Below are 25,138 nucleotides of genomic sequence, written 5' to 3'. Positions count from 1 at the left end.
AGCTTTGGACACACATATCCATAAATATGCATACTCTTGAAACGGCCATTCAAGTCAGAATACAGAATACATAGGTTTATCCTTCAAGTTTGATGATGCGAAATAGGCCATGTGCACCACCACAATCACAGGCCAATTCTGTGATTGTTCCTATGACTTTCATTGTCCATTTTTTAAATTTGACTAATGATTCCTCCTTTCTTCCGAGAAATACTTTTTACTGTATTTTCAGTCCCTAAGGTGCACCCGCTCTTCTGTTTAGTAGCGCATCACATGGCCTGTGGCATCAATGTTGCACCCTATAAGCATATCACATGGGCTAGGAATTGGTGAATGCTCTATAAGTGAAACACCACTGGTTCCATTTCAGAATGTGTAGGTCACACTAAATTAGTTGCAGTGGTCAAGTGGGTATAGAGGCATGTGATCTGGTGAGGAGGACTGCAATGACGGCTTTGGCGTAGCGGATGATTAAGAGGTAAGTACTTGAGCATTTATTATTTTATACCACTCCCTTCCTTTGGTTTTCAAATTCAGACAATCCCTTTAAGTAACATGGCCACTACATGGCATATCTGACTTTTGTACCTGCTACTGAAGACTTCCAGCTTCTGTGTTGGACAGCCCATGAAGAACAGAGGTACGCAGAGTAGAACTGAGGTAACCAGAACAGTCAATGAAAAGCGAGGTATCGCCTTGGCGGAAAAACAAAATTTCTTCATTATGATTCCTCCAATTAGCATTCCTAGAGCAGCAGCTGGCAAATTTACAGCACCTGCATACATGAGATACATGGGTTGACTTTATATTAGATCAGTTTAAGAACCATAAATTAAATATACGTATATCAAATCCAAACCTTAAAGTGGCGCATAACCATCCTGTTCTATCACAGCTTGTGCATTGATCCCTACACTTGAAGAATCACAATCAGCAGACTATCTACAGTGCAGCAGCAGCTAGGCATTAGATTGCGCTTACACAGCGGTAACCGTTCTAGGTAAGGTAATACATACTGTGCAAAGTAATGCAAGGGACAGAAAAGACTGCATAATAGTGCAAATAATATTACTTTAAGGATAGTGTTATAGTAATCTCCAGGTACCAATATAGAGATATGTTTGACTTTTAATGAAACAATTTGCTTGAATTGTGGCAAGATTCTTAATACAGTGGGTTCTAGGTCCATGAACTAGTAGTAGTATCTAGAACTGGTCACAATAGAGCAAAACTAGAACAGCAGTTAGAAGCTATTGTAACTAAAGGAAAATAATGTTAGAAAAACTTTTATTACAAACTACGTCTAGTATGGTATTGTTGCAGCAGTTTTGAGCCATTTTTACACATGCAAAGAAAAACAGACATTATATAGAATTAGTGGTAGAAATATTTGCTCGAACAGGTTTTTAAAAGTGCATCTCTACCTTATAGCACTGTGTCATTTTAGATCCAACATTCTTTGTCAATCAATTTAATAAAATATCTTTAGAGGATTTACAGCTCAGTTTTCCTGATACAAAGCTCTAATTCCTCTACATAGAAATGTATTGATAAGGTACCTGACTTTACAGAATAAGCTGCCATGTGTGTACATGAGGAGTAATGCTATAGCTGTCTGTTATACGACTTGTATATCGCCTTTTCACCAGTTTTCTCTCAGCAGGCTGTAGCTCTAATTCTCAGTCTTACCTGAACTGGTGGGTGTAGACCAGCTATTATAGTGGCTGTACATATTGCACACATAGGAGAGCAGGATATCTTTTCTATCTCTCTATTGCACACTCTCAGAAGTAACAGCATCATAGATGACATTACTGAGCAGTGTAGATGTGATTTCCATAGTTGTGACACTGTAAACACTTGCTATTAACCTCAGCACCACATCTGTGTAAAGGCTGATTTGAGACACAACTAGAATCACTCAAAATTCGTTCAAAAGAATCTTTTGAGCGATGCGCGTTCTGTCTAAATGCACTGACATCATGCAGTTTTAGTGCACAAGTCAATGATCACTGAATTCTAGCTTGCTAGAATTGAGCGATCAGCTGTTATCAGTGGAGCGGGCTGTTATCAGCCGGCTGCACTGATAAGATTCTCTGTGCCTGTGTCCTGCTGTGAATTCACAGTGGGGCACAGGCTGTAAGCACAGAGAACACTACAGCTGTTTGTTCATGCAGAACAGCTGTAGTGTTTGGCGAGAGATAGCGGCGGTGTCCCGCTGCGCCTGCATAGCTGTATAGTAGCTAATTAGTTACTATAAAGTATGCAAAGACGATCGCTCAAAACTGTCACTCAAACTGCCGTTTGAGCGACTTTTGAGTGATCATCTGTCAGTGTAAATGGGGTATTAGTCTCTCTGCCTATCTCTCACTCTGCAGAAGCTTCCTCCTCCCCCTCAGCTCTCCATAGACATCTATGGGGAGCATCAAACAACACTCTTTCACTTCCTGTTATCCATTTTGATGTCTCTGTTACTAGAGACAGATATCACTTGACAACAGGCAGTGGACAGCAAATTAGAAAGAAGAGTCTCCACGTGGCCAGAGATTTTTCAGCAGAAATAAAAAAATTAGGTAAATAAAATGAATTACTTCTTTGTTAGTTATCATATTAGGTATTAAATAATCACAAGTTTGTTAAAAGGTCAGGGAGCATTTAAATTACAACAGTCTAGTAGCCTACAGCCAGCATTAGAGAACACTTAGCTTACTGCATACAGATTTGTTATTGAATTAAATGTGTAAGCAGTATGCAGTAAGCTCCTCCTAGTGGAGGTTGTAGGCCACTACAATTTTATCACTTATGATTTAATTATGCAGAGGATTGAGAGCTCTGTATCAGAAAAACAAAACTGGTACAAATATAAAGGAATTAATCGCCACAAAGGTTTAAACCTATTTAGATTAAAAAAAGACTGCTATTGTTTTTACTGTTTTTTGGCACTTTACTGCTGGCACATCAGAGCCCAGCAAGATTTTCTATCTGCCTCCAGAAAATGTGAAAATTATTAAATAAGTAAAGGTTACTGTCCTATTCTGATGCTCAAGACTTCTAAATAATAGTTCAGAAGATGATGGATGTTTCACTTGGACCTTCCTTGAAAAGAATCCACATGTTCACACTGCCTATGTTTGATTTACAAGACCATATGTGCTCAGTAGAAGGCAAGGTTTCCCAAGATTCTTATCTGACAAAAACAACATACTGCCAGCTGGACGCAGGTCAGGAAAGATCTTGATGATTATTAACTACTGAGTCATGAGATTGTTATTACTCTGAGGTGCTCATCCATGTATGCCATAGAAATGTTAAGAATTAGAATATCACATACCAATGAGAAGGTTGGCATTTGTAGTGCTGGTTCCATATTGCTTTTCTAGATATTTGTTGAGGAAGGTAGAAAGAGCAGCAATAACTGATGAAAAACTGCACTGAGAGAGGACCAGGATCAAGAATAGTTGATTCATGAGCAGATGCACAAAGTATCGGGGGAATTCTGCAAACAGAGAAAACAAACATTTATGACTTAAACATGGAAGTATACAGACATGACTATAGTATGTCCAGAGACAAGTCAGACTCAAACATATACTTAGTACTCAATTTATTTGTTTCAGTAAAACTAAACATTATTTTCACTATTGATGAGTAAACTTTAGAGATGAGCGAACACGTTCGGCCCCGCCCCTTTTTCGCCCGGACACCGAACTTTGCGAACACTTCAGTGTTCGGGCGAAAAAGTTCGGGGGCCGCCGTGGCAGCGCGGGGGGGTGCGGCGGGGAGTGGGGGGGAGAGGGAGAGAGAGAGGGCTCCCCCCTGTTCCCCGCTACTGCCGCCCGCGCCGCCGCGCATCTCCCCGCCCCCCGGCGGCACCCGGACCTTTACGCGCGAACACTGCAGTGTTCGGCAAAGCCGGTGTCCGGGTGCGGATGTGTCCGTAACGGACATGTTCGCTCATCTCTAGTAAACTTTTGAAAAGATCTGTTTGACGAACTTTTTCATAAGGTTTGGTTTGGACCAAATTAGTTCAAACGGAAACAGAAGTTCACCAAAACTCCTAAAACTGGTGCATAACACTGTCTGAGAGCCATAAAAGCTCTGAACAACATTCTCAGAGTGTTATACAAGGCTTCTATGGCTCATAGACAGTGTTATACACCAGTGTTCAGGACTAAAGCTGAGCGAACCAGACCAGTAGAACTTTGCTAAAAGCTTGATTCGGGTTTGTGCTAAGCTTAGCAAAGTTTGCCCCCGAAACAGGGTTCTACTGGTTCAGTTCACTCCACACTAATCTTTACCCTAGTAGGGTGTGTATCATGTGTATTAAAGGGGGTTTCTAGGACTAGAAAAGGGATCTGCTATTTTTCCAGAAATGGCACTATATCTGTTTATGAACTGTATTTGGTATTGCATGTCTTCCCCATTCAACTAAATGGAGCTCACATGGAATACCAGACTTACTGTATGGACAGGCATGGTGCTTTTCACCTAATCCTGGAAAAGAGTTTTAAAGCAGATCTGTCATCACTGTATGGGAATAAGTGTCGTACACTATCATCTCAAACTGCACAAAACATTGTGCTGCCTGGCTAATAGCAGCTATCAAGAATGGTCCTTCAGTAGTACAAGATGGCTGCAGCATATATACGCCGATGCATGGAGGTGCTACTTAAATGGGTCCTAAAAGCCTCTACAATCTTCTCACATAATTAATTAAGTGCTATTTTTCAAGTTCACAGCTTGCTATCAGTGAATGGGAACATTCATTGTCAAGTCAATTTTCCAACCAATGAATGGGAACAATAGTATTAATCATTGACTGATTAGGTGTCGCTTAAAGTTGGAAAAACATCACTCAGGGTGCTGCTTGGTGGTCCCCTGCACCAGAGACTCCCACACAGGAGATATACCCGAATGTATTTATTAAACCATATAGCAATATGCAGTACATACAATACAATACGTTTCAACCCTCTTGAGGGTCTTCGTCAGATGAGTTATGTTTTTCCAACTTTAAGGGTTTGGGATGTTTTGGACGGCACTTAACCATTTTCCTTACAGCTTGGATCTGTTGGTATTTGAGGAACTTTTTACAGATCTTTTGGTGCTTATTAGAGTTGTGCCCAAAAATGCACGATTTCTTCAGTTGAGTCTATTCATACTACTACAATTATATTGGTTCCCTACCATTGCACTTCGATTTGTACCAATATAATTGTAGTAGTAGTAGTATGAACAGACCTTGTCTTCTCTTCCTTTTTGCTTACACTGTCCTGAGGTCCAAGGTTATCTAATGCCCCAGGGGTCTCATCCTCCGACAGCAAGGGATTGTATTTTGGCAGATATATAGTTCATCCTTGCAATTTTTAATTTAGCTTGGGTAGTCACCTTCGATAACTTCCACGAAAGGCAGCACTCTATTGCATCCTGTTCTTTTACTGGGAGGAACTGAAAGGAATCAACAGCCCTGGAACTGTTTTATCTGTGATAGGCACTTGACTCCCATCCAACATCCTGTCACTAGTCAAGTTGCTTGGTTAAATAACTAACTGAATGCCCGACCTTTGGCAGCCATTTCCCTGCTTATCTCTGAAGTGGAAGTAGCTTCCTGCCCATGGATAGAACAATACAATAAGCACATGTCAGGAGAATAGGGTTCTGTAGGGTCCCCAAGATCATTGCTTGTCCTGGAGAAACCCTACTAAATGGCTAACGCATCGGTTTATAGTAACTCCAGCCAAGTGGAAACTAAGCTGTCAAGTAATATTTCACAGTTTATAAAGTCATCTATAAAGTCACACATCCAAGCAAAATAACTCCACGTATCTGAATGAGCTAACTGAATGCCGAGAGGTGGAGTTTTAGTACAGTTTGCAGCTTATTTATTTATTTGCTTACATTTTATCTTAAAAAATACTAATAATTGCCATGCCTTCTATCCTGTAACTAAACGCTCCTGGCCACCAGTCAGCACATGTTGACTATTACTGCCAAGTTGGATGCATACTCAAGTATGTTCTTGCCAAAATTCTTCATATTAATGTTCCTGAACGGCTGTGTGATTGACTATGAAGCGTGCCAAGTATTCCTTGGAAAAGTTATGGTCATTGCAGCAAACAAAAGCCAGCTTTGTGCGTGTCCCAGCACACTCATAGTTTGTGGTAGGACTTTACACTTTCCTGTCCTCTGCTAATCACTTCCACATTCTGAGAAAATCCTGTTATAACCGCTGCCAAACTATAAACCTTACCTGTTAAGCTATGATAATCAAAACATGTCTTAATTCCCTAATCCTGGCAGTGAGCTGACTTCAGAGTTGCACTTTCTACTGGTTCTACTATACAAACTAAATGATAGATGACATGAAGAAGCATTGAAGGGCTTCCTGGGAATATATACAAATAGTTCAAATTTCGGAGCACTGCTAATTATGATTTTCTGATTCTTCCAATCTATATGGATATTGGTTGAGACGTCTGATCCTGTGTTTACCTGTTGATATGTCTATATAATAGCGGCCCCCACAGAAAAATAATGATCCTAATAATTCGTCAGTGAAAAGTAAAAAAGTTGCTTCACGTAAAGTGGTCTTTAAAATGACCCTCTGGTTTTGGGACATACCACGTTTCCCCAAAAATAAGACCTACCCTGGTAATAATCCCTACCCTGATTTGGGGAGGGGGGTGGGCTTGAAATATAAGCCTTCCACCGAAAATAAGCCGTAGCTACACTACATGAAAAAAAAAGCAATACTCAGCTTGTAGCCGGCGTTCGGGTCCCTCGCGCTAGGCTGCGGCGCTGCTGCAGGTTACTGTGTACTCCAGAACGCTAAAAAGAGCATTTGTACCTGGGTTGAACACCCCGCCTCCAGCAAACGATTGCTCTGATTGGTTCATCGAGCGCCACCTCAGCCAATCAGAGTCGGTGCTCGATCAATCAATCACGGCTTTTAATGATGTCATTCAATGAATGGCTGTGATTGGTTTATTGTGTACACAGAAGCCTGCAGCAGTGTGGGAGACCTTTGCGAGGGATCCGAACGCTGGCTACTAGGTGGTATTATAAGACACCCCTCAAAAATAAGACACTGTGCCTCTTTTGGGGCAAAACATAATATAAGACAGTGTCTTCTTTTGGGAAACCGCTGTCATTCTAACCTGGGACCCCAGTGGGGGTATATTTCTTGCAATTGTTCCTCTCTGCTGGCGCTCTGTTCTGCCGATTCCTCTTTTAAGCCATCCAAGATGAATGAAGTGATCTTCAGACAACCTAAGACCGGCAATGCATTGATAGTCTTAGACTATTAATACATTATACTTATTTTCTGATTGGCCAGCACTGATCACATGAGCACCCTGGGACAATCAGAAAACAGTACACAGTGTGGATTAGGTAGGTAGAAAATTGTGTCAGCCATCTAGGATAGCCAAAAACAGGATCTGGAATCAGCGGATCAAAGAGACAGCAGAGATGAGCAAGTGCAGGTAATATACCCCTTTTCCAGTCCTGGGACAGAATTTTGTCCTAAATCTGGAAGGTTGCTTTAAGCTGTTATCGAGTTCTGACTTTGACCAGCACATCCTTTATTCCTCTTAAAAATGAGTCGTGTCAGAGTTGTTTAACATTCAAAGGGGTTTCTGGTTTATGCCCATTTTCCATTAGTCTATTAGAGAAATCAGAATTAAAAGATCAGATTCAATAATTACCCTCTTTTACCAGTCAAATCAAAAAGCATCTCTCCTTCTAGAGGAGCCACCATGACCATTCATTACATGAACAGTCCATGGATATCAATGAGAAGTGTGTAATACTTCAGTTCACCAGTGGTGGCATTGCTGGTCAAACACTAGCTACACGGTTCCCCCACTCATTTGAGCTCATCCCTGTGGTTCCTAAAGCTGACTTAAGTTTTATTTACTGTTCACTGATCCTTCTAACATAAAATGATTGTCCTAATCATAAAAACCCTTCAACCCTTTCTTCTTACTAAAACAAACATTCTGTCTTCAATTTATGGCCAGATAATCCCTGAGGTATTTAGTTTTCATTTTCTGTACTAAAAAATAAAATGTGAACTATTAGTGTAATTAGCTGACTGTTTCTCTTCAACCATTTTAGTACAAAAGGCACACTGTGAAACTATTGCACAAGGAAGGTAACTCTGTGTCCTTAAAGGGGGTCATCTATGTTGGAAACCCATGTTGAGATGCCATTTTTAAAGGGATTATATCACCAACAACATTTGTATTACTGAAGCAGAGAAATAGATTCAATTTTTCTAATTTGTTTTTATTTTCTTATTGTAGAATTTTTTTTATTCTGTTGTCTGCACATGACTATGGGGGTGGTCATCTTCCAGGGCTGCATTTAACAGAATTCAGAGAGATGCTTTACAGCAGTCTCATGGACATGCTGTGACTGTGCAAGGGTCGTTTTGCACAGAGGGGGAGCAGATAGTCACAGTTTATACCTCTTGTAAAAAATGGATCCTATATTATTTACATAGGTGTTACCCTTCAGTGTAATCCTGCCTGTGATGTTAGTGAGATGACTGCTGAAACATTTTCTCTACTGATCAGGAAGCAACAGTCCATTACTTGGCTCTCTGGTCAGTAGGATTTTTGTAAAGATATAGATTGTAATCAAAAATTAAAAAGGTAACATGTCATCAGTAAATTATATAAATCACAGTTTTGTGTGACTTTTTTTAATTTTCGATTTTTTTACTAACTTTCTCATTTAGGACCTCCACTGATTAGCTGGAGCAGAGGGTAGCTACAACTACAAAAAAATTCCTGTTCTGCAGAACCTGAAATATCTCTGCTTGCCCTCTGTTCTGCCAATTCCTGTTTTAAGCCATCCAAGATGAATGAAGTGATCTTCAGACAACCTAAGACCAACAATACATTGATAGTCTTAGACTATTAATACATTATACTTATTTTCTGATTGGCCAGCACTGATCACATGAGCAGCCTGGGCCAATCAGAAAACAGTACACAGTGTGCATTAGGTAGGTAGAAAATTGTGTCAGCCATCAAGGATAGCCAAAAACAGGATCTGGAATCAGCGGATCAAAGAGACAGAAGAGATGAGCAAGTGCAGGTAATATGCCCCTTTTCCAGTCCTGGGACAGAATTTTGTCCTAAATCTGGAAGGTTGCTTTAAGCTGTTATCGAGTTCTGATTATTTGGCTCTCTGGTCAGTAGAATTTTGTAAAGATATAGATTGTAATTAGAGATGAGCGAGCACCAAAATGCTCGGGTGCTCGTTACTCGGGACGAAATTTTCGCGATGCTCGAGGGTTCGTTTTGAGTAACGAACCCCATTGAAGTCAATGGGCGACCCGAGCATTTTTGTATATCGCCGATGCTCACTAAGGTTTTCATTTGTGAAAATCTGGGCAATTCAAGAAAGTGATGGGAATGACACAGCAACAGATAGGGCAGGCGAGGGGGTACATGTTGGGCTGCATCTCAAGTTCCCAGGTCCCACTATTAAGCCACAATAGCGGCAAGAGTGCCCCCCCCCCCCACTGTCAGCATAAAGATCGTTCTCCTCTGCCATAGCTGTAACAGCTGTGGCAGAGAAGAACGATGTTTGCCCATTGAATTCAATGGAGCCGGCAATACAGCAGGTTCCACTGAAAGCAATGGGCTGCCAGCGATCGCGGGATGAATTGTCGGGAAGGGCTTAAATATATAAGCCCTTCCCTGCAATTCATCCAGAAATGTGTTACAATAAAAATATATACCGGCGTATAAGGTGACGGGGCGTATAAGACGACCCCCCAACTGTCACCTTATACGCCGGCAATACAGCGGAGCAAAGAATAAAAATCATTACTCACTTCTCCTGGTGTTCTGCGGCGCTGCTGCAGGCTGTCGCTCCCTCCTGGTCCCCGGCAGAGCATTGCTTTCTGGATGCAGGGCTTTAAATCCCCGCCTCCAGAAACACACGTGCCTTCAGCCAATCACAGCCATTCAATGACATCATTGTCATTGGCTGTGATTGGCTGAAGGCACGTGTGTTTCTGGAGGCGGGGATTTAAAGCCCTTCGTAGAGAAAGCAATGCTCTGCCGGGAACCAGGAGGGAGCGACAGCCTGCAGCAGCGGCGCAGAATGCCAGGAGAAGCGAGTAATGATTTTTATTCTTTGCTCCACTGTATTCCCGGCGTATAAGGTGACAGTTGGGGGGTCGTCTTATACGCCCCGTCGCCTTATACGCCGGTATATATTTTTATTGTAACACATTTCTGGATGAATTGCAGGGAAGGGCTTATATATTTAAGCCCTTCCCGACAATTCATCCCACGATCGCCGGCAGCCCATTGCTTTCAGTGGAACCTGCTGTATTGCCGACTCCATTGAATTCAATGGGCAAACATCGTTCTTCTCTGCCACAGCTGTTACAGCTGTGGCAGAGAAGAATGATTTGTCTTCTATATGTTCTCAATGGGGTCGGCGCTGCTGCCGCCGGCCCCATTGAGCGCATATAGAGAAGAGAACAGAAATCGCAGATCGCACATAGGTGCGATCTGCGATTTCTATGACCTAAGAAGGACCGTTGGGGTTCTTGAAGCCTAAAATCACTCCTAACACTCTCCCTATAGCAGCTCCGGCATCAACAACACTTTCCCTGAACTATGTCAGAATGCATCTGTGGCGAGCCGCGGGAGGGGCAGATTTTAATACTCGGGTGACACCTAATCTCGCCAGCGACTCACTGCAGGGGGGTGGTATAGGGCTTGCACATTGCAGGGGGAAGTTGTAATGCCTTCCCTGTCTTTCTATTGGCCAGAAAAGCGCGCAAATTTCTCAGGGAAGAAAATGAAAGTAACCCGAACACCGCGTGGTACTCGTTACGAGTAACGAGCATCTCGAACACCCTAATACTCGAACGAGTATCAAGCTCGGACGAGTATGCTCGCTCATCTCTAATTGTAATCAAAAATTAAAAAGGTAATAGGTCATCAGAAAATGACCTATTATATAAATCACAGTTTTGTGTGACTTTTTTTAATTTTCGATTTTTTTAATTAACTTTCTCATTTAGGACCTCCACTGATTAGCTGGAGCAGAAGGTAGCTACAAAAAATTGCCTGTTCTGCAGAACCTGAAATATCTGTGATTTCAATGGGTACTTTGTAATGCTTTGTAATGCCTGTGGCGATGCACCAGAAGAACTGAATACTTTCATATCAGGTTTCCCGAAGCTCGCAGTTGATTGCTCAGGGTTCACACTTGAGATCAATACATTTTCACGGGATCTTTCTAACAAAGGAATGATCAAAAGCAGACAACCACTTTAAATTGAGAAGTCAGACATGTATTCTCTATACCTGTAGAACAAATTGTGACTTTTCTCATCACACACCAAAAATGAAAAACTGATGAGAAAAGTGAGCGTGGTCGCAAAAGAGACATAGCTTAGGCAACAGTTCATTAAAAAAAAGTATTCTTCATTCTCAACAATTGCAACACAACATCCAGTTTAGGCCAGAAATTGTACTTTGGGCAGGGTTTACCCTCTTAGTCATAAGATTCATGCTATTGTTAGTCACTGAACTGTACTTCAAGGACAAAAATTCACAGTATAAGCAATTGACAGGATTATTTTCATGCACTTGAGGAATTAAATGTGCTCAGCCCTTCCTGTGATATGGCTGGCCGAGGTGTCCCTGTGGTGCTGTCTCCTTACTTTTAATAAAACTCCATACTGAACTTTCCTCGTTGGTTGCATCCGGGATCTTTCTCAGAACGTTCTCCTCTGTGTTTAATTTCTGTGACCGAAAAGAAACATAATGATATTGTTTTTGTACTTGCTAAAAAATATATGAACACCAATGGTTACATAATATATATCATACATTATCTATATGCATATATTAGCAGTAGATCAGGTCAAACCGAAGTCAGTGAGGCCATAGGACAAAATGTCACCTAAAGCCAATGCAGTATATTTCTTTCCTGTTATAGTCCTTTTACACGGGCTGATTGTGGGGGACGAAAGTTCCTACAAATTCCTATTCATCCAACATTTCGACCATGTAAAGAGACCAACGATCAACTGATGAACAAGCAAACACTCTTTTATCACTGATTGGCTTGTTTACGTCTGCATTAAAATACTCACTAATTGGCTGTCCATCTCTCTGCTCAGCAACAGAGAGATGGATAGCCGGTCTATAGGGACAAGCGATCCTATTAGCAATTGTTCCTACCCGAAGAACAATTATTGGCTTAGTGCTCACTAAATCAGATTCGAGATATGTAAAAGGACCATTAGGCTCCTATTCAACAGCAAGTGCTGATAATTGGAGGTGGAAATATTTAAGAGTATTAAGTTCATCTCTTAAGCCAAAGGCCACGCTTGGTCACAGAGCTGGATAAATGTAGCATATAAAGGCCATCAGTCCATGGTCCAGGGTCCATGCATAATTATTAACAAGTCCCAAACTATGCAACATCTGTTGTAAGTAGGTTCAATATTTGGAATTCCATGGCTGAGTAAACAAGTCATCATTAAGTGCAAACATCATTGTATTCCGGGGAAATAGAAACCACTTTTTAGGAGTAAAGGAGTGATAAATTATGATTTTCCACCTGTTTTAGTGGAGGTCATTAGAACATTACCTACATGATCATGTAGTGCTAAATGTAAAGTTCTATGGAAAAGAATAATCTTTTGTGGTTGTGTTTAGTAGCTTAAGTTGGGGCCTTTAGTTCTAATAAAATCATGATGACATTCTAAGGAATTGGGCACTTCCAACTTTGTGGCAAAGGTTCGAGGAAGGTCTGTTCCTGTTGCAGTACAACATACTTGAACTTGATTGAACTACACAAAGTCATGACTTCACCTACTGGGACACATCCGGGATAAAGGGTACAAGCTAAGCTTCATGACCTAACATTATTACCTCCATCCCACTAAGGTTCCTGTGTCTGAATGGGCACAAATAGTCACTACTAGTGAGACCATTAAAGAACATTTGTCAGCATCCATGTGGTTACTAGATCAGTAGCATAGGCTATACATACCTCTCCTGCCCCTCATACTTCATGAGGAACCCCCAAATTGGCTTTGGCTATTACGCTGTGCCATATGTAAATGAGGCTAGAATGTAATGTTGGGCAGCACATTACAAGGGATTGCTCTTCTTCATTATGTCATCTCCCTTGGTCTTTATGGGCCACTAGTGTTATGCTTGTGTCAAAAATCAGGGGGAATTGAGATTGCATAATGCAGAAAGCCCATAACTATTCTCTAGTAATGGACAGCCCATGTTGTCGTTCTAGCCCCATTTACGCACGTCATGTGACAATATCAAAAGCTGACTTCATAATACCTGATGAAGTATGAGCAGTGAGGTTGGTATAAGTAGCCTGTCCCCTAAATCGGCGTCCCTGCCACATTACTGGTTAGCAGCGGCAAGGATATTGACAAATGTCCCTTATTTATATTGTACAGAAGAAAACGTGATAATTGGACACAGATTTCTACTATACATTGATAATAAAGTCGATCAGACAATAGAAAAACTGCATAAATGTATAACCTTGAAGGCCCTTTTACACGGGATGACTATCGGGCGCTTAAGCACCCTACAGCCATACCAGCCATAATCGCTCTTTTGCTTTCATACACGAGCCATTATTGCTCAGTGAATGAAGGTGGAGTACGAGAGAGATCACTTCCTGTCACCCACCTCCATGCAGAGTAAAACTGTGCAGTCCCAGATGAATGGCTGCCTGTTTAGACAAAATGATGCCTTGGCAGACCAATGATAATTTTCGTGTCTGCATGAAAGATCTGATCAGCAATTCATTGATGATGATTATTTCTCAGTATGTGTTTACACCTAACAATTATTATGCAAACCACTTAATCTAACAAGTCGTTTGCATGATTAACCCTTTCCAATCCAATTTGTATCCTGGTTTTCCTAGGGGGCTTACTCTTTTTCTGCTGTTATACAATGGTGCTATCTGCTGGCTAAAGCCAGTACTGCATGATGTGACACATTGGATAGGCTCTGACAGTAGAGAGGCTGGCAACATACAGTAAGAGAACCCCGACGGACGTCTTCCAACATCAGAGCTGCATAGCCTTAAATCATAATGTCTTTAGGCGTCAGACAGTGGATTGGAGAGGGTTAATATGCAGTGTAAAAGTGCCTTAATGTGGCCATACATATCAGATAACTCTTTAGGTACCTTTACATGGGATGATTATCACCCGAATTCTTGCTGGAAACTTCGAATTCGGGTGATAATTGTCCCATGTATATACAACCACCCACAGGGCATTGAGCGAGAAAACTAAACACCAAGCCACTGTTGGTCCGTGTAAACAGGGGCTGCTCAATGTTTGAATGACTCCTGTTGACTGTGAGTGGAGGTGGCCAGTGGGAACGATTCTGGCCCACTCTGCCGCCATTCACTGGAATGACTATTGCACCTGTATAAGCACAGGAGCAATAGACAAACGGTAGTTCATGAGACAGCTTTTGGGCATTTATGCACCCAAGAGTCTGCCTGTGTAAAGGTACCTTTAGACACTTTGCTCCCAACTCCCTGTATTTCAGTGAGGAAGGGGTATAAGCCACTTATCTACAGAGTAAACAAACAATTGACATGCAGAATTGAAATATGCCAGATACTTTTTTTCACTTCTCATCTATTGTTGATGGAGAGTCAGATGGCCCCCCATACACAGGACTGTTGGCCAATCTCACTGCAATAGGTGGTTTTAGCCAAGTTTTGCCCAATGTGTACGAGCATCTTTAGTTCAGCCAAAGATCAATGTTTGAGAACTAAAAACTCACCATCACTTGGACAAAGAAATAGAATTGCAAAGCAAGTAACACAGGAAAGTTTTTAAAAAAGAAGTCCATCAAGTTCAACGGAATTGGGGTTCCAACATTTTACTATATAATTTTGATTAGGAAACTTAATTTGTCAATTTAAATAGTTACATTTTAGAAACCGTGTTAAAATGTATGAGTGTAGGAGATGTGAATATTTTTACCTTATTTGTTGCCATATGCCTTGGAAAGAAAAAATAAGGGATGGATGTAATCACAAGGCATCCAGATGATATGAGTAGACCTAGCCACCAAGCCCCTATCCAACGAGGGTCACGTGGTTTAATGTCCACTTTACCTAAAAGCACAAAAATAACAGTTGCTATCAAGAGATTAGATAAACAGTAACATGGCATAAGGGGCATTAAAGATAAGAGAAGACAACTACATACGATATTATATACAATACATATGCTCAAAATGTTCGCATTTTACCTCAGCAATCTGTTCATCTATATCACATAACAGTTGTGGACACAATGTGCCACTTACTGATTTGACTTTGGGCTGCTAGGCCTAGGGCTGCACCTAGGAGGTCCCCGGGTTTTCACTCTTTTAAAGGGGTTATCCCATTTTAATAATTTTTCACCTATTAGTATAGGGAAAAACGTTAATGACCAGTGGAGGACTAACCACTGGGACCACCACCAATCACAAGATTTTGTCCTTGTTACATCCTGAAGTTTTGGCAGCAGCGGCTGTGCATGTGTATGCACTTTAATGGGACAGTTGGAGAAAGCCAAGGTCAAGTGCATGACAATCTCTGATGGGCATATTGGAGTAAATGGAGCCATGACATACATGCATGGCTACCACTGCCAATATTTCAGGATTCCCTAGGAAAGAAATCTCAGGATCGGTGAGAGTCCCAGTGGTTGGACTCTCAACAATCAGCAAGATATGCTCTAAACTGTGGATGGGGGATAACTTGCTGAGATGGGAACAACCTTTCAACCCCTTTTTGAGTTATATAGTCTTAGCTGCAGGAACTACTAAGATGTTACCCCAGGAGTATTCTCAGTGCAGTGGCAGCTGGCACAAACAACTTAGTGGCATCATAGCGAGTTACCAAGGAGATGGGCAGAAACATAGTTGATATAACAGGCCGAGGTCAGAATAGACGGAGTTGATGCAAAATAGAGAGAGGGGCAGTGGATCAAGGCAGATTGTTGTCAAAGAACAGGTTGAGAACAGGATAGGCAGAATTAAGAAAAGCTGGGTATGTAGGCAAGGGTCAACACTAGGAGTCAAATACGAAACACCTTAACAGAACCTACTGTTCAGACATCCTCCAGTGCAAAGGGTGTCTTAAATAACCCAGGAACCACTAGAATGGAAAGAAAGCTGTATGTGCACACTTTTAAAAGTTGGTCTGACTAGATTAACATGCCTTGGGAGATACCGTCTGTAGGAAGAACATTGTGATATGTGCCGCATAGAACGGGCTGAAGATACCATTGGCTGCAACCAGTGGGGAAAGGAGGTGAGAGATACTGCCAACTTCACCTAACGGCAGTAACAATCTAATTAACAAACATACTAAACTTACTGTATGTTTTTCATCTCTACTCACCAAGGTCAGTTCTTCCAATGTCAACAAACAATCCTAAGACCACGGAACCCAGAAGAAACCCAAATGCTGGGCCGAAAACAGATATTGCAAATAGAATAGCTGTAGACAAACATGCAGAGAAGTGTTAGAAATGTACATACTAATACAATAACTATAATTCTACTTATTTTTATTTACTTACCAATATACAAAGGGGAATTGTTTGCTTCTGCAAAATCATCAATATAGGAGATGCCAAAAGGTTGTATGGGAACAGTGCCAATGCCAGCCAGCAGTTGTCCCATAACCATAATCACCCACATGCTGTGGGATTGAATGTTTTTTGCTTGAGATGTTTGTTGGCCTTGTGCTCTTGAACAAAATGAAGTTCTATTTTCTCCTGTACATAGCTCATGCTGAGTCTTATTTCCTGCCCAATAAAACCATATGTCAAATTAATTGCATTGTGTATTTTACCAATGACTAAACAGCAAGTATATTGTCGACCACATCAGTATCGGCTTAGGCTCTTATCTAATAACAAATAAAATATCTTGCTATGTGCTGCTGAGTTTACCACCTATAACTTCCCTCCTGAATGTTCTGATGGTCTCCATCCCTTCAGCTGTCAATGACGCTCTACATTGGGGACAACATTGTCTATACATGCTCTAGATACAAGAATTGTGCTCACCAATACAATAGACCATTTATGGTACAGACATGTACCATCATCATAGTGTTTGTGTGGGGTCTACACAAAATGTAAGTAGTATGGCTAGGGGTTACTCTATAAACAGGTGTGTGAGTTGGTGTACATTGGTATACTGGGGATAGGGGTCGAAAATAAATCTTAAGAGACCATGGTAACCTTTTGGCTAGGATCATGTGGATTTTCCTTTTGAAAAGGGCTAGAATGGTTAATGATTATGATAAATATGACTCTGATATTCCATTAAACATCAAAGGTAAAAAAAAATGTTCAGTGCAAAAATATTTAGTGATTCTACACCTAATGAATGCGTTTGTTATTGAAGTAATGGGAAAATGTAGGTGAGGAAGAAACTCACACACATCATGTAAATCCATGTTACTGTGATGTTAGGTATTTTTGGTAATTGGTTTTGAATGACTACACTCATTAAATTTAATAAACTTAATTTTTTAAATTCTATTGTGCCATTAAAAGTAATGAGATGATGGAACATTTTTGCTACAATGGCGGCGGATTCAGAGTGCTGACAATGGGTGACTGGTGTGAAGGGAAGTATAAAATTTACCTCCCTGGACTCAATGTGTCAGCTACCTTGAGCTCATAAGCTTAGCTTAGCTTATAGGGCTCAAAGTAGCCAACAGATTCCACTTAATGCTGTTGTGGTGGAGCTGCAGAGAAATTAAACACATTTTTTACCAAATTGACCATTAGATTAAAGGGGTTGTCACAAAATTATAATTTATCCACAAAAAAGGAGATAACGTACTGATCAGTGGGGGTCTCACTCTGTCCCGTTCTGTCTATCACTGTGGGGGTCACTTCCCCCTCTTGCAGTGATGTCAACATAAAGGGAGTGATGGCTGAGCATGCTCTGGCTGTGCTTCATTAATTTCAATGGGACTGATGGAGATACCCAAGTTAGTGCTGCTCGGGTATTTCCACAGTCCCATTGAAAGTGAATAGAGAGCTATTTAACTCAATAGCTACGTAACTTTATTGAATTGCATGGCATTCATAATTGAACCTTGTTTAAATTACGAGTACCTTATTAACTTAAAGCAGATTTTTTTCACCTTTACATTAAGATAGTCAGAAACTACCAGAGGTTGGATTCTGCCTTCCTGTTTAACATTGGATGATAAGACGTTGAAATAAAAAGATTTGTGTCTTTTAACCTAGTTAAGGTTTGAAAGAAACCTCCAGGGTCATCGGGTCCAACCCCCTGCTCAGTGCAGGATCACTAAATAATCCTAGACAGATGTCTGTCCAGCCTCTGTTTGAAGACTTCCATTGAAGAAGAATTCACCACCTCCTGTGACAACCTGTTCAACTCATTCATCACCCTCACTGTCTAATATCTAATTTGTGTCTCCTCCCTTTCAGTTTCATCCCATTGCTTCTAGTCTTTCCTTGTACAAATGAGAATAGGGCTGATCCCTCTGCACTGTGACAGCCCTTCAGATATTTGTAGACATCTATTAAGTCTTCTCTCAACCTTCTTTTTTGCAAGCTCAACATTCCCAGATCCTTTAACCGTTCCTCATAGGACATGATTTGCAGACCGCTCACCATCCTGGTAACTCTTCTCTGAACTTGCTCCAGTTTATCAATGTTTTTTTTGTCAACATCTACTTTGATTTATTACAATTTAATAATGCTACTGTATATATAATATGCATTAGTGTCAATCTATAGTAATACAAATAGACTTATAACATTACATAGTCTCAGTTGTCATACTCAGAATACTCCTTAAGGTGAACGTACCATTTTCTAGAGAGATGTACTGATATTTCTCTGATAGGAAGTGTGGTACTGTCAGTAGGAATGTTCCAAGGGCCAGTAGTAAACCACCGATACCAATAACACGAGGCCGATGCACCCGACTTCCAAAATAGCTTACAAAGATTATCAGCACCGCATTACTAATCTGCAATAGAGAACATTAAAGATTAGTCCAAATAAAAATGTTCTATTACTCAATCCATCGCAGAGATAGCCCTGCCTAGCAAACTATGAAATACAATATGCCCTTTTTTGAAAGTGCTACGGCTAGATGTTAGCTGTTGCTCAAAAGGGAATGATTAAGTGCACAGTGCATTTGTGTATGGGGGGGGAGGGGAGGGAGGTTGCACTCCACCTTTGGTACATTTTTTTGGTCAGTGTTTTTTTTTCGATATGCAGCATGCTCTAGAAACTGGGGTTTTTAAGCCGTTTTCTTCATAGGCTTCTCTATAGGAAAAAGAATGTATGAAAAAAAAATATGACAAAAATATCAGTATTAAAAAATTCCACCCAAATGTATGATTTAAAAAAGGCATGACAATCATGGCCTTTTTTTTTACAAGCCCCCCTCTTAAAAAAAACTCTGAACTGTGTGTGAAGGAAGCCTAAAGGCTTCTTCATAGGATAACAAGTGTACTTTGGAAAAATCCAACATGTATTTGCAGAGGAATCCATGGCAGAAACTCAAAGGCAACCCTTGAACTTCTGCCACAGTTTTGTAGTTTTCATGCTGTAGAATCCACATCCGGATTAGCCCCATTCACACCCCCATTGTTGCCTCCAAAAATACATGCAATTAAGTAAATAAATAATTGTCCCGGATTAGATTAAAAAAAAGCAACTGGTTTTTTTTCCCATAAACAGCGCCTCTACTGTGTGTGGGCTGTGTCTGGTATTGCATCAAAACTCCATTCACTTGATAATCAATCTGTACAGCTAAATAATATATTTTAAAATGTGGCAATTATTCTGCATACTGACAAATTATATCCTGCCTACCTCATGGATACTTGAGAGAAGACCAGAAGAAGAGCTGGAGAGGCCGAAGCGTCTCTCAATTGTGGTCAGACTGCTCTTAAAGTAAGCGCTGTACAGGAGCTGAGAGAGCTGCAGCAGAGCATGGCAAAGTACAAAAACCTGAAGAGAAGAAATCAATTAAGTTAATATTTCCAACCAAAACAAAATGTTCATTTCTGTCTTTACATACTGTATATAGGGCCTGCATGAATAAGAAGAATGATCAGTCCCAATAGAAAGCCCTGATGTTTGGTTTCTACTCCCTTTTCATAACCCTTAGGTCAATTCCTGCCCCGTTGTGCGTGAGCAATGCAAACCGAGGCTGGGCCTTCTTTCACCAAGGGCCCCATAGTGATAAATCAAATTGATTCTTCATTTCGGTGGGTAAAAAAATACCACCTTAAATAGTTTAGATATTACCAAAATTATATTTAATTTTATGAAAAAAATCCTATTTCATTGGTATGAATATCTCAGCACTGTTTTAGAGAAACTCTTCAGGACTATGTGGGATGTTCTAAGAACTTGTAGGAAGAAGTGAGTCATGTAGGTTGTAAGGCTGTTTCCCTGTCACATCAGGGGGTGTTTGATGTCACTGATCTAACGCCAGACGCGGATGTTTTATTTCTTCTAAGGCCTATGAATCTCAGGGAGCATGAGTAACATTAGAAAGCCGAACCAAGACAGCAACCGAGTAACATTGAGCAAATTATAGGAAAGGTAGTTCCGGGACTCTAGGACTATATGTGCCAAAGAAGAACTGCTATTGACTATCATCAGGGTGTACAGTCCAATGAAGGAGAATATTTTAGACTTAACACTAATTGAGGTTCAATGTACAAATGTCCACATATGCATTTTCCTATCAATTTTCAAAATTTCAAAGCAATATATAGTAAAACACAACATTATTGCCCATGTAGAGTATCTGTAAGGGTAGAGCCATAGAGGCCACAGATGTACAGTAGCACCTGAACACTGGTGCCTGAAAGACCCCTCTGCCTCATAAGAAGACAGTATTCTTTAAAGGGATTCTGTCACCAGGTTCATGATGTTTGACACAGAGCAGAGCTCCGAGATGGGCCATGCCGCTATCACCCTGCTCGCAGCATGCAAAGTGACAGCTCTATCCCTGTACATAAAATGGGAGATAGCTATCACTCTACATAATGAAGGCAGGGAAAGTGTGGCATGGACCACCTCCGTGACTCGGAGCTCAGACCTGAGTTAAACTTCGTGAACCTGGTGACAGATTCCCTTTAATGGTACATAGAAGGCAAAAGACTTGTTACAGATTTTGTACTGGGGCTTGGGAACATGGTGTTAAAAGTTAGAGATTCACTTTATGGGTAAGCATGTTCATGCCTAGTGTAAATGCAGATTTTCCAGGAAATTTGCACTGTTTTACAATATAAACAATGTGAATTAGAGTTTAATAGAGATGAGCGAACGTACTCGGTAAGGGCGATTTCGCAATCGAGCACCGCGATTTTCGAGTACTTCACTACTTGGGTGGAAAGTACTCGGGTGCGCTGTGGGGCGGGGGGTTGCAGAGGGGAGTGGGGGGTAGCAGCAGGGAACAGGGGGAACCCCACTCTCTCTCCCTCTCCCCCCCACTCCCCGCTGCAACCCCCCGCTCACCCACAGCGCACCCGAGTACTTTTCACCCGAGTAGTGAAGTACTCGAAAATCGCAGTGCTCGATTGCGAAATCGCCCTTACTGAGTACGTTCGCTCATCTCTAGATTTTAAGAAATATTGTCTGCAAAATATTCCACTGAGTAAATTGACCTGCGATGTGGATTTTAATTCCACAGCATGCCAATTTATGCTGCCGATTTTCAATGCAGATTTCACCCCTTTAAAATGGAATCTGCATCAAAATTTGTGGCAAAATTCACAATGTAATATCACAAAATCCCATGTGGACCTACCCTTAAATTGTTTTCATAAGTTCAATAAATTCTGATAAAGTTCAACTCTATCTCAAGCCTAGCTAAAGTAAAATCCAAATGTATACATATTTTCTCTTTATGCATTGTAAACCTGAGCAGTTGCTTTACATTCGGTACATAGGCACAGAAACAGTCTAGATACATATTTTATACTATAATGTATAACAGCCAAGCGCTCCGAGCAGAGAACAGCTGGATGCAGAAGACAAGCAGCCCTGCTTGTCTTCTGCATCTCCAGTTCGGAGCGCAAGGTGATCGTTCAACCTTTGAGCGATCACCTCGTACTGTAAAAAGCACACAACAATTATTGCTCTAAAATCGCTCAAAAGATTTTTTGAGCGATAATCGTTGTGTCTAAACCAGGCTTAAAGGGGTTGTCTCACGAAAGCAAGTGGGGGTATACACTTCTGTATGGCCATATTAATGCACTTTGTAATATACATCGTGCATTAAATATGAGCCATACAGAAGTTATTCACTTACCTGCTCCGTTGCTAGCGTCCCCGTCGCCATGGATCCGTCTAATTCTGCTGTCTTCTGGCGTTTTTAGACGCGCTTGCGCAGAAGGGTCTTCTGGCTTCTCTTCGGTCCGGCACGAGCTGCGTTCTGGCTTTGCCCCCTTCTACGTGTCATCGCGTAGCTCCGCCCCGTCACGTGTGCCGATTCCAGCCAATCAGGAGGCTGGAATCGGCAATGGAACGCACAGAGCCCATGGTGCACCATGGGAGAAGACCTGCGGTGCACCATGGGAGAAAACAGCAGTGCATCCCTGGGAAAGGACCGGCGGCCATCTTGGGGAGAAGATCTTTTAAAGTTCATATTTCGTCGGATCGGTGAGTAGCAAGCGGCTAAACCGCTTTAAATTGCTATTTTATGCCAGGGGGGTAACAGGGGGAATGGGGTAATGTAAAATTTTGACGTTTGCCGCGAGACAACCCCTTTAACAGGTATCGTTCATAATAATGGTGTCTTATTTTGTGACAGAGGGGCCTTTGAGCTCTATCAGGCCACAGAGCCTGGGTGTGACTGCTATGTCTGCACCCACTATAGCTATAACCCTGGTCAAAGATTTCTCAGCAGCAAACTTTACAGTCTTTGGGAGAAATCATCAGGACAGTCTGGGTCAACTGGAGATGAAAAATAAAGTGTCACTAGATTAAATATTTTTTTTTGCCTGCATCTGTTTCTTATAAGATGTGATTAAATTTCTTTAAATTACACAGTAAGGTGGCTTTTAAATGATTCTGGGAATTTCAGGGGGGAGCACAATTTACCTAAACTACCTAAAACCTCGAATCACATTGACCCCAGCTGCAGATAACTCTTTACTATGAGGAAAGCATTTTAGCCTTTGCAACAGAACTTAAAAAACAATTGAAATCAATGCAGATTACTGCAAATATAGTGAAAGCCATCGAAATAAAAAGTGAAATGTTATCCATGCACACAGCCCCCAACACACAGGCCTCTCTGGCATGAGAAGACTCAGGTCACATGTTGCTATTTGTTCTCTATTTCCCCAGCAATAGCAAAAAAAAAATTGTCCAGGCAGAACAAGACAGAGACCTGCTCAGTATACAGCTTGGCAAAGCCTAAGGCTATTAAGCAAACATACAAGGCAAATAATATCCCCGAACAGAATGTTCAGCTTGGATGCTGATGTTTGTGCCCCCTCATGTCCGCCTATATATTCATAATGTTTAAACTCTGAACAGGAAAATCCTCTATTTGTAGGACAAAACCTTTTGTATGTGTAATACAAGGTTTTAAATGTCCTTGGACTGCAGAGCGTTAATAGAAGTGTCAAATGATTCATCCTTCAAGTGTCTGATAGAACAAGTACATGACGGTTATTTTATTAGAAATTGTGTAATGGCTTATGGAGTAGAACATGTGTTGTAATTATTTTGTTTTGTCATTTTGTACTAGTTAAGAGGATCCTAAGGGTACTTTTAAATACGTCACTAACACAGCCAAACTGTATGAAGGATGAACAATCGTTTGTCCCCACGCACTAATTGTCGGCAGCACATTTGGTTTACAAGGGGAGATGTGCTGCCAACAACGATGATTTTTGTGACTGCATAAAAGATACAAAGTGCCGACAAGCAAGTTTGATCACATTCATACAAATGCCCATCATGCACATTAGACCAGGGCTTCTCAAATTATCATGTAAGCTACTTTGAGCGATTTCTTTGAATGATTGTCATTTTGTGTATAAGGGCCTTGAAGGAGTGCATTTTGAGAGTTGGGATGAAGAGAAGCAACTAGGAGTTAGCTTGTGTTTCCTGCCAGATGAGCAGATATAGAGACTAAGACCAGAGACATCTATCCTGTCACATCAGTGTAAGGGGGTAACCCCTAGGGTTCCCTAAAAGTTTGTTTCTAATATTATTTGATGGTAGAATGTGTGGAGTGCAGTGTTAATTATAAAAACTAATGTTACAGTGACATCTAATGGTTATATAGAAAATGTAACTTTTCTATCTTTTGTATTGAAATGTTTCTATTGGTGGACAGTGGTCAGGTGATCAGGCAGGCAGGAGCACCCAGGTTTCAGAAAAGAAGGGAGATGCAGGAGAGTCTAGTGAAGCTGGAGGAAACAGAGCAAATGGGAGCCTCTTACATAGGCCTGCTTGCTGCTAAGGAATGGAAGCTAGTGGAAGTGAAGTGTAGCACTGCTGCACTAGGGGTACATGGAGAATCCCAATGTTGCTGGGTGGTGATATGACATGTGTTTCCAGACTTGAGGTTCATTGAGGTGCCTCCCTGTGTATCATGAAGTTTCCATTGCCACTTGTATTAAAGTCAGTTTGAGTTTCGATTGCAACGTTTGAGATTACAAAGCAGTTCAAGAAATCAAGCACGTAAGATTGCAGTGAACTGTTATACTGTTTCATGTCTTCAACATTGATCAAGCAGAGATATTATCCGAGCTGAATGTTGTCAACCGCGAGTAAGCCCAGAGAGACTGCACCTACAATCCAGCCCAAGCAGCTGCCCAGTGGTCATCAGCACTCCAGACTGGATGCAAGCCGCAGCCTCAGGGGAGGAAGGTAAGGGGCCAGGTGACATAGTTAGGAGCCCAAATATGTAGTCAAAAGGGTTAAGTGCCCTTAGTCAAAGGTGGGCCAGCCATATGGACAATGTGGATGCCCCTCTGCTGTCCTTGGTTTATGGAACTGAATCTCTGGTTGGGCCATCTGAGGTCTATCTTCATCAGTGCCAACAATTGTAGAATGTAA

At 41.3% G+C, this 25,138-nt stretch overlaps 1 protein-coding gene across 1 annotated transcript in view; it reads right to left on the bottom strand.

Moving 5' to 3' along the window:
* SLCO2A1 (solute carrier organic anion transporter family member 2A1) overlaps positions 1 to 25,138 on the bottom strand; it is a 53,312-nt gene that overhangs the window by 9,382 nt on the left and 18,792 nt on the right. Inside the window, exons 2-9 of the mRNA XM_066598102.1 lie at positions 19,919 to 20,056; positions 18,902 to 19,064; positions 16,622 to 16,849; positions 16,441 to 16,539; positions 15,032 to 15,165; positions 11,702 to 11,783; positions 3,332 to 3,496; positions 589 to 775 (exon numbers count right to left, since the gene is read on the bottom strand). Coding sequence (XP_066454199.1) covers positions 589 to 775; positions 3,332 to 3,496; positions 11,702 to 11,783; positions 15,032 to 15,165; positions 16,441 to 16,539; positions 16,622 to 16,849; positions 18,902 to 19,064; positions 19,919 to 20,056 — 1,196 coding nt within the window. The remainder of the gene's footprint in view (positions 1 to 588; positions 776 to 3,331; positions 3,497 to 11,701; positions 11,784 to 15,031; positions 15,166 to 16,440; positions 16,540 to 16,621; positions 16,850 to 18,901; positions 19,065 to 19,918; positions 20,057 to 25,138) is intronic.

Source organism: Eleutherodactylus coqui, chromosome 1 (genome assembly GCF_035609145.1).
Source record: "Eleutherodactylus coqui strain aEleCoq1 chromosome 1, aEleCoq1.hap1, whole genome shotgun sequence".
Classification (NCBI taxonomy): Eukaryota; Metazoa; Chordata; class Amphibia; order Anura; family Eleutherodactylidae; genus Eleutherodactylus; species Eleutherodactylus coqui.
This window is presented reverse-complemented; position numbering and strand designations above follow the sequence as displayed.